General features: G+C 43.3%; 1 protein-coding gene across 10 annotated transcripts in view; it reads left to right on the top strand.

Annotated features, from left to right (window-relative positions):
* Window positions 1–10,192, top strand: part of LOC118937626 (probable RNA-binding protein 18) — a 30,162-nt gene that overhangs the window by 879 nt on the left and 19,091 nt on the right. For all 10 annotated transcript variants that reach the window (XR_005034881.1, XR_005034880.1, XM_036936971.1 and 7 more), the window contains exon 2: window positions 325–700. Coding sequence is in view for 8 of the 10 variants with exons in the window: in XM_036936971.1 (XP_036792866.1) it covers window positions 576–700 (125 nt within the window). In the remaining 2 variants the exon portion in view is untranslated. The remainder of the gene's footprint in view (window positions 1–324; window positions 701–10,192) is intronic.

Below are 10,192 nucleotides of genomic sequence, written 5' to 3'. Positions count from 1 at the left end.
ATGGCAAATCCATATTGTAAAGCGAGCATAAACATCATACAAACAACTGTATTTTATAGTTTGTCTTTAGTCATCTAGTTCGATCCCTTGCCAATAATAGTTAGCTGAATTGCTAACGTCAACTAGCTTGCTAGCGAATGTTTCTGGCTAAACAATGCAGTGACAAGTAGGTTGTGATAGCAAAATGTATAACTTGTGGTTAGGCTACTTGATAGCTATTTTTATTTTCATAGGAATTTATCAGTATTTATTCTTGTTTTGGGTCACATTATTTTGTCAAAGGCTTTGTGAGTGTATTACTAAAATGTGTGCTCTCTCTCTTAGGAGACCCATGGAGTCTGCAGTGGAGAGTTCCCCCATTGTTACAAACAAAGGCATCACACTGCCTGAAGTGGAGAGTGCGTCCATTGTTTCAGAAAGCGAGAAACCTATTATCTCTGCAGTAGAGACAGTGGAGAGTCCCTCAACCATTTCAGAAAACAAGGAACTTACACCTTCAGCAGTGAAGGACAAGGATGTCTACATAGTTTCAGAATGCAAGAAAACTACCCCCTGTGCAGTGGAGACTAACTACAATGAGGATGTCACCATTGTTTCAGAAAGCACCGTCAGCAGTGGAGAATGCCTCTATCATTTCAGAAAGTTTGTCACATGAGGGCCATCGCCTGTGGATCGGTAACATCGATCCCAAAATCACAGAGTGAGTGAATCCCTGTAGCCCATGAATTCTGGGCTCACTCTCAATTAGTCTTTCTAATTGTCATTTACATCATTGTCCTTGCATTCTATCTCCTCACATCCTTGTACAATGCGTTTTTGAAAAGGTGAGGAGAGAGGATGTGAAGAATCAAGAAAAGATTGATTGAGACGGAGCAGGTCTTGCTTCTTACTCCTCCCAGCCCAGTGGAGTGGCTGCTGTGACTAGCCTGTATGATTGATTAGCTATGTGTCTGTGAGGGCTGGAGAATGAGCAGATGACGTTGGGCGTGTGAAAGAGAGGCACTCGGGCATGGCGACCTGTTCAGCTGAGGGGCTGCCATCATTTTTCACTCATCTGGCCTGTTTACTCTGTCAACCTGTAGCTCGCTGGCTGCTCTCTTTTGTTCAGGAGCAGGGTAGAGGAGGTGTGTGGAGGGGCAGCACAAGGTGGGATTGGCTGGTGGGCTCCTGGAAAATGTACAGCTTGCTTGGGCTGGTATCTAGACAGGCGTTTCCTTCCAAACTACCTTCTGTTTTTCTTTAAATAACCTGGTGTACCTCCCCAATGGCAACCTATTCCCATAGTGCTCTAGACAAAAGTAGTGCACTGGATTGGGAATAGGGTACCATTTGAGATGCATGCTGCCTGGTAGAAGAAAAACAACAGAATATGCCCACAGGCTGGTGATTGGTAAGATTCATTAGTTCACATGCACCCAGTGTTTGTTGTAGCAAGACCCACTTCAGGGCTCTCCCTCAGAAAATTAGCATACAGGCATATATATATATGTATATGTATATGTCCGTCCGTCTGTCTGTCTGGAGCCCAAATAAGTAGGTAATTGAGATGTGAGTTAAAAAGCTGTGCTGTAATTTCTTATTTTTTCCCCTAATGTATATTCTCTGTCAGAGATTGATTGTGGTGGTGATAAGGAGATGGGTAGGGGCTTAGTCTGCCTCCCAGATCTGTGGTGGGCCCTGGTTAAATATAGGGTGCCATTTAGGACAAAGACTCAGAGCCATTGATCACTCATTTCTCTAAGGAAAGTCCAAACTGGAAGATTCCCCCAGGGCTTCTGGAGCTACAGTAGCACTAAGAAACCTGGCAGGAAATGTTAACTCTTTTAAAACCACCACATGGTTCCTACAACTGCTGCTAAGCTATGTTCTCTCTCTCTGTTTCTCTCTCTCTCTCTGTTTCTCTCTCTACCTCTCTGCTTCTCTCTACCTCTGTTTCTCTCTCTACCTCTGTTTCTCTCTCTACCTCTCTGTTTCTCTCTCTACCTCTGTTTCTCTCTCTACCTCTCTGTTTCTCTCTCTACCTCTCTGTTTCTCTCTCTACCTCTCTGTTTCTCTCTCTACCTCTCTGTTTCTCTCTCTACCTCTCTGTTTCTCTCTCTACCTCTCTGTTTCTCTCTCTACCTCTCTGTTTCTCTCTACCTCTCTGTTTCTCTCTCTACCTCTCTGTTTCTCTCGCTACCTCTCTGTTTCTCTCGCTACCCCTCTGTTTCTCTCTCTACCTCTCTGTTTCTCTCTCTACCTCTCTGTTTCTCTCTCTACCTCTCTGTTTCTCTCGCTACCTCTCTGTTTCTCTCGCTACCTCTGTTTCTCTCGCTACCTCTCTGTTTCTCGCTACCTCTCTGTTTCTCTCGCTACCCCTCTGTTTCTCTCTCTACCTCTGTTTCTCTCTTTATGCAAAAAAATATTTATTCTCTCTTGTTATTTTCCATGTGAATGAATCCAGGTCTTAATGATGTCAAACCCTCAGCACCATCACCAGTCATGCTCCCAAGCCCTCCAGATCTCTTAAATGATCGAGTCTCGGACACAATGCTGAGAGATTGCTACATTTCCCCTTTTCTCCTTGTTTTTGGAGAAACTAAGAGTGGTGGAAAAGCTCAGTTGGGAGATCATCTTAGTTTTACTAGTATCATTCCCAGGTCGCAGTCTGCATTCTGTCCACACCTTTGAATGACATGGGCTGCATTTCATCCAGGTGTGCTACCTCCCGCTATCTCAGAGAGGTGCATCATGATAGCATACAGGGCACTACAGTGTGACCATTTTACTCGCATATGTGTCTAACTGTTTTGCTGTGCGACCTGGAATTATAATTTAGGAGCACCAGTGCACCCAGATCATAATGGTTGCAATGATTACTTCACTGTACTGCAGCCCCTGAGTGCCATGGAGAATACACTGAGCTCAGATTCATGACTGTTTCACCATTACTATAAAGAAAACGGCTTGTTACCTGCTCATAAATATCTTTGTGCTTCTGCATTTTTCAACTTAAAGGAAAATTACACCCAAAATCTATATTATATTTTTTTCATTTGTCCATTGTTGACATAGTCCCAAAATGTTTTGCTTGTCAACAATCACGTTTTCAAAATATGTAACCTTTAAAAATTATCCCTGGATGATGCATTTTGCATCATATGAGGCAAAATACATCAGACAGGGATGATTTCTGTATTTTGAAAGTTACATATGCTGAAAACTTGATTGCTGACAAGCAAAATATTTTGGGATTATGTCAACAATGGACTAATGAAACAAATTCCAAAACATAGTTTTGGGTTGTGAAAAAGGTCATTTGTTTTTGGAAGGAAGCTGGGCTGTTGAGCAGCATATCTGATACTATATGAAACATGTTGTGCAGCGGTCTCCAGCCACCGGCTGCCTTAGCTAAAGCAGTGTGTCTTTACAGATGGTGTCAGTCAACAGGTGACAGAAACAATGAAGAGACCGTTCAACAACATCAACACCCTGAGCCGCCCGCTCGACCCGCATGCCCAGGCAGGTTTCCCTCACACACACACAGACGACTCCACCCACTCCATTCACACAATGAGAGGGGCTGCTGCTGCAGTCTTGATTAGGCGCTGACATGTTGACCTGTCTGTCCATGCTCCATTGGGGCCCATTCACGACCAGTGATGGATCCAGCATGTGCTGTCTGAGCTGCAGGTTGTTTGTGGTACTAGACTGGGGGGTCTACAGACTGGACACAGGGCCATGCCCACACTGTGGATGCGGAAAAGATGGAAGGAAGGACCTGGCTGGGAGACATCACTGCCCTCTTTAACTTACCCTTTACCAGGAAAGACCAGCTTGGAAAGACTGCCTCTTTTACCTCGTGTCCACATGAGAGAACCATGAAACATGACCTCTGGGTCATGAGATAACCATGAAACATGACCTCTGGGTCATGTCAGACATTGGACCAGTGTAACGGATGGCTCACCAATCAAACGGATGTTTCGTTCTATCCTTGTCTTGCTTTTCCCCCTGTTTCTTTCTGGTGCCCAGTTTGAGAGTGAGTATTCAGATCCTCCCTTAATGACTCACTCCTCAGTCCTCCTATAGATGGCCTTAGAGTGGAGGACTTGCAAGTGCTGGGTCCTTTGTTGTTCTTTAGACATTTAACAGATGTCTTGCTTGGCTCAGCTTCATGCTTTCACAGAAGAGCACCCTCAAGCAAGGAAATCACTCTTCCCCTCAGCGAACCTTTCCTCCCTTCCACCTCCCCCTACCACCTCCTCCTCCTGCCGACCGGCACGCTTTATAGCCCCCAGGAGAAGTGCATTGTGGTCTTGTTAAAGGCCAGAAGTGGTTTGTCCCCTCCCGTGGTCCTTCCCGGTGTATCAGTCCACTATCAATTCCTCAATCTGTGCGAGCAGGTCGCAGGAAGACCCACCATTCCAGCCTGCAGAGGGTGGAGTCTGGGAAAGTGAGAAATTCTCCTTGGAGAGAAATCTCCAGGGAGGCCAAGGGAAGACATTAGTACATGCAGGGCTGTGGCCCAAATGGCATCCTATTCCTTATATAGTGCACTACTTTTGACCAGAGTGGTCCCTGGACAAAGGTAGTGCACTATATAGTGAACCATTTGGGATGCAGCCCAGGACTCCCCCTCCTAGGCTACATACCTTTCTAGGATTAAATATAACGGTGCTGGACAAAAACTATAAAAGTAACTTTGGCCCTAGCTTCTCAACATAATTCCCAGGCCGTCTCTCTGTGACTATCAAAGAAACTAAGTGATTAGTCTTCAAAAAGGAACATGTTGTGACATATCCCACTTTGGTTCTAAGCTTGAGATCAATAAATACCTGATGTTAGACCTAGGCTAATGTTAGACTTAGGCAAATGCCTGACCTGAGGCTCTATTGCACTGTGAGGAATTCAACATCTGCCAATGTACAGGGACCTGCCAAAATAATGGAAACACTTGAGTAAATGAGGGATACAAAGTGTATTAAAAGTGTATTCCACACAGGTGTGGCTCCTGAGTCAATTAACATCCCATTAGGGCCATGTATGAAAATGCTGGGCAGGCCATTGTTTTGGCTACCATGGCTATGCCCACATGTTCACATGTTCATGTTTTTTGTGAAGAATCAACAACAAGTGGGACACAATCATGAAGTGGAACGACATTTAGTGGATATTTCAAACTTTTTTAACAAATCAAAAACTGAAAAATTGGGCGTGCAAAATTATTCAGCCCCCTTAAGTTAATACTTTGTAGCGCCACCTTTTGCTGCGATTACAGCTGTAAGTCGCTTGGGGTATGTCTCTATCAGTTTTGCACATCGAGAGACTGACATTTTTTCCCATTCCTCCTTGCAAAACAGCTCGAGCTCAGTGAGGTTGGATGGAGAGCATTTGTGAACAGCAGTTTTCAGTTCATTCCACAGATTCTCGATTGGATTCAGGTCTGGACTTTGACTTGGCCATTCTAACACCTGGATATGTTTATTTTTGAACCATTCCATTGTAGATTTTGCTTTATGTTTTGGATCATTGTCTTGTTGGAAGACAAATCTCCGTCCCAGTCTCAGGTCTTTTGCAGACTCCATCAGGTTTTCTTCCAGAATGGTCCTGTATTTGGCTCCATCCATCTTCCCATCAATTTTAACCATCTTCCCTGTCCCTGCTGTAGAAAAGCAGGCCCAAACCATGATGCTGCCACCACCATGTTTGACAGTGGGGATGGTGGGTTCAGCTGTGTTGCTTTTACGCCAAACATAACATTTTGCATTGTTGCCAAAAAGTTCAATTTTGGTTTCATCTGACCAGAGCACCTGCTTCCACATGTTTGGTGTGTCTCCCAGGTGGCTTGTGGCAAACTTTAAACAACACTTTTTATGGATATCTTTAAGAAATGGCTTTCTTCTTGCCACTCTTCCATAAAGGCCAGATTTGTGCAATATACGACTGCTTGTTGTCCTATGGACAGAGTCTCCCACCTCAGCTGTAGATCTCTGCAGTTCATCCAGAGTGATCATGGGCCTCTTGGCTGCATCTCTGATCAGTCTTCTCCTTGTATGAGCTGAAAGTTTAGAGGGACGGCCAGGTCTTGGTAGATTTGCAGTGGTCTGATACTCCTTCCATTTCAATATTATCGCTTACACAGTGCTCCTTGGGATGTTTAAAGCTTGGGAAATCTTTTTGTATCCAAATCCGGCTTTAAACTTCTTCACAACAGTATCTCGGACCTGCCTGGTGTGTTCCTTGTTCTTCATGATGCTCTCTGCGCTTTTAACGGACCTCTGAGAATATCACAGTGCAGGTGCATTTATACGGAGACTTGATTACACACAGGTGGATTGTATTTATCATCATTAGTCATTTAGGTCAACATTGGATCATTCAGAGATCCTCACTGAACTTCTGGAGAGAGTTTGCTGCACTGAAAGTAAAGGGGCTGAATACTTTTGCACGCCCAATTCTTCAGTTTTTGATTTGTTAAAAAAGTTTGAAATATCCAATAAATGTCGTTCCACTTCATGATTGTGTCCCACTTGTTGATTCTTCACAAAAAAATACAGTTTTATATCTTTATGTTTGAAGCCTGAAATGTGGCAAAAGGTCGCAAAGTTCAAGGGGGCCGAATACTTTCGCAAGGCACTGTATATGGTTTGGCATCATGCCAGATGCATGGTACCTTAGCGCGTGCTTTGTATTTATGCAACTTCAAATGTATAATGTACAGCTACTGTCGGTGTGAATTGAATACTAAAGTATATTATTTTCTGTATTTTGCAGTTTCACAACATAAACGTTTACAATATATTCATTCAAGAAAAGTCACGCCTTGGGAGTTTTATTGAAGACTTAGTTGTTAGCTATCTGTCTAGTTTTGCATGGGAACGCAACTCAAGGGCAGAATAATATATGTGATAGGTTAGTTAAGAGAAGGCAGGATGTATATATGTGATAGGTTAGTTAAGAGAAGGCAGGACGATTTGACAGGTGGTGCAGGATTCTTTTTTTGCCTGGTTTTAAATATGTTTCTGCTTATAATATCCAACATTTTGGTAGACTATTTGTTAGTCAACTTGTGTTTAATTAGATACTGTAGATGCAGTGTCTCTTCTGTCATTATATGTTGACCTAGAAGACTAAATAAACCTTTATTCACCAGAATAATGACATGAATGTTTCAATCTAGTTGACATTGGTAAAGTTTTCCCTGTCATCTCTGCTTCTTTCTAGGAGCCAAGACTTCAAATGAAAAAATATTCAGTGCAAAACATGGAAATGACATCAGTTTGACTGGTTGTACGGAAATAGAAAGCTGTGTAATACGAGCCAACATGTTTCTGATTAGATTTCAGTTCAGCTTGGATGCATATTTAATGTGGTTGACGTACTATCAGTGTTTATGATGCTGATAAATATAGCACCTCTACAGACGGTATCTAACTGACCATTCACATTCTCTCAAGATGCTGAAATAAATCATATTTCTCCACTCCTGTTCCCCAGTCAAAATGTAGCCTACATTTGGTGTATCATTTTACTGCAAGAAATGTTTAATTCTGCAGGAGTTAATGTTAAGGCAATGTGAGAGGTTATAGACCTACAGTCAGAGTCCAGATTTCAGTTTCCATTTTACCCATCTGAACAGCAGGCTACAGTTCCCTTGACCTGTCATTGGCCTATTTGAAGTCCGATATTGTGACTGTTGAATTTGTATCGCACCTCACAATCATCACACATAACATAACCGTCACTGCTATCATCCTCTTACCACTTCACCAACTCTTTCCCAAATGTCTGTTCTGGCCCTCCCTTCTCTTTACTGACAAACCCTTAACCAACAATGCAGTTCAAGAAATAGAGTTAAGAAAATATTTACTAAATAAAGTCAAAAGTAACCCAATAAAATAACAAGGCTATATATAGGGGTACCGGTACCAAGTCAATGTGCTGGGGTACAGGTTAGTCGTGGTAATTTGTACATGTAGGTAGGGGTAAAGTGATAGGAAATAAACAGCGAGTAGCAGCAGTGTAAAAACAAGGAGGGGGTCAATGTAAATAGTCTGGTGGCCATTTGATTAATTGTTCAGCAGTCTTATGGCTTGGGGGTAGAAGCCTTTAAGGAGCCTTTTGGACCTAGATTTGGCATTCCGGTACCACTTGCCGTGCGGTAGCAGAGAGAGCAGTCTATGACTTGGGGGACTGGAGTCATTGACAATTCTTTGGGCTTTCCTCTGACACCGCCTTGTATATAGGTCCTGGATGGCAGGAAGCTTGTCCCCAGTGATGTACTGGGCCGTACGCACTACCCTCTGTAGCACCCTATGGTCGGATGCCGCCATACCAGATGGTGACGCAACCAGTCAGGATGGTCTCGATGGTGCAGCTGTAGAACTTTTTGAGGATCTGGGGAGCCATGCCAAATATTTTAGGGGGAAAAGGTGTTGTCGTGTCCTCTTCACGACTGTCGTGGTGTGTTTGGACCACGATAGTTTGTTGGAGATTTGGACAACAAGGAACTTGAAAATCTCAAGCCGCTCCACTACAGCCCTGTCGGTGTGAATGGAGATGTGTTCGGCCCTCCTTTTCCTGTAGTCCACAATCAGCTCCTTTGTCTTGCTCACATTAAGGGAGAGGTTGTTGTCCTGGCACCACACTGGCAGGTTTCTGACCTCCCTATAGGCTGTCTCATCGTTGTCGGTGATCAGGCGTCAGCAAACTTTATGATGATGTTGGAGTCGTGCTTAGCCACGCATTAGTGTGTCAACAGAGAGTACAGGAGGGGACTGAGCACGCACCCCTGAGGGACCCCCATGTTGAGGATCAGCGTGGCAGATGTGTTGTTACCTACCCTTACCACCTGGGGGCGGCCTGTCAGGAAGTCCAGGATCCAGTTGCAGAGGAAGGTGTTTAGTCCCAGGGTCCTTAGCTTAGTGATGAGCTTTGAGGGTACTATGGTGTTGAACGCTGAGCTGTAGTCAATGAACACCATTCTCACATAGGTGTTCCTTTTGTCCAGGTGGGAAAGGGAAGTGTGGAGTGCGATTGAGATTGAATGATCTGTTGGGGCAGTATGCGAATTGGAGTGGGTCTAGGTTTTCCAGGATGATGGTGTTGAAGTGAGCCATGACCAGCCTTTCAAAGCACTTCATGGCTACCGACGTGAGTGCTACAGAGCGGTAGTTATTTAGGTAGGGTACCTTCGCTTTCTTCAGCACAATGTGTATATGGTGGTCTGCTTGAAACATGTAGGTATTACAGACTCGGTCAGGGAGAGGTTTAAAATATCACTGAAGACACCACTTACCAGTTGGTCTAGCAAAATAGTCCTGTAGCGTAGCATTCACAAGAATAATAAATGAATGATAGATGAGTGACAGATGAATGGTAGATTAATGATGGATTAATGACAGATTAATGATTAATTAATGATGCATTAATTATAGATTAATGATGAATTAATGGTAGATTAATGGATTTTTTTCAAGGCATTGCTATATTTTTATTCAATCCACACTATTTCCTGACCCACCCGCCCAGCTGATATAACCCCGAGGGCTGTTTGTGAGTCAACCCTTGCATCACAAATGACTATGACACAACGACTACCCGTTTTAGAGTGAGGATTCCATGAGAGATAATGAATATAAAGGTTATATTATGACTGTATGACAAGGTAACCTTTCTATTCATGATCTGGTCATGCCCAGTCTACGCTGGAGATGCTGTTATAATGACCCCCGTGAATGAGTAGCGTGCAGCACAGACTCATGACGTGCATGGACAGTGATATTTGGCTTGGACAACAGAGAAAATACACTCTCCTACGCACAGACTGCATGCTAGGCTGCCCACTAATACAGACAGTCGACATGGACATATGAAATTGTCTGCATCTTGCTCAGACTGCTCCTGCCCCATTTATATTACAGCTCGGACTAGACATACAGTATATCCTTTACTGTTTTCTTAACTTCTCTCTCTGTTCTAGGCTACTGTAGGGATGTTTGAGAGAACTCTCATAATCACTTCTACTTAAAGGGATAATCCACCCTGTAAACCACTACTTCCTATGATTAACAGTGTTAAACAATGTAAAATAACACTAATATGTGAAAATATATATTTTTTTACAAATATTACATTTTGTTATATCAAGGATGCTAGAAAAATCGTTATGGAAATCTGTTGAGGCTCAAGTTGACAACCCACAATGTCT

This window comes from Oncorhynchus mykiss, chromosome 12 (assembly GCF_013265735.2).
Source record: "Oncorhynchus mykiss isolate Arlee chromosome 12, USDA_OmykA_1.1, whole genome shotgun sequence".
Classification (NCBI taxonomy): Eukaryota; Metazoa; Chordata; class Actinopteri; order Salmoniformes; family Salmonidae; genus Oncorhynchus; species Oncorhynchus mykiss.
The sequence above is the reverse complement of the archived record's forward strand: the minus strand, read 5'-3'. Positions and strand labels throughout refer to the sequence as shown.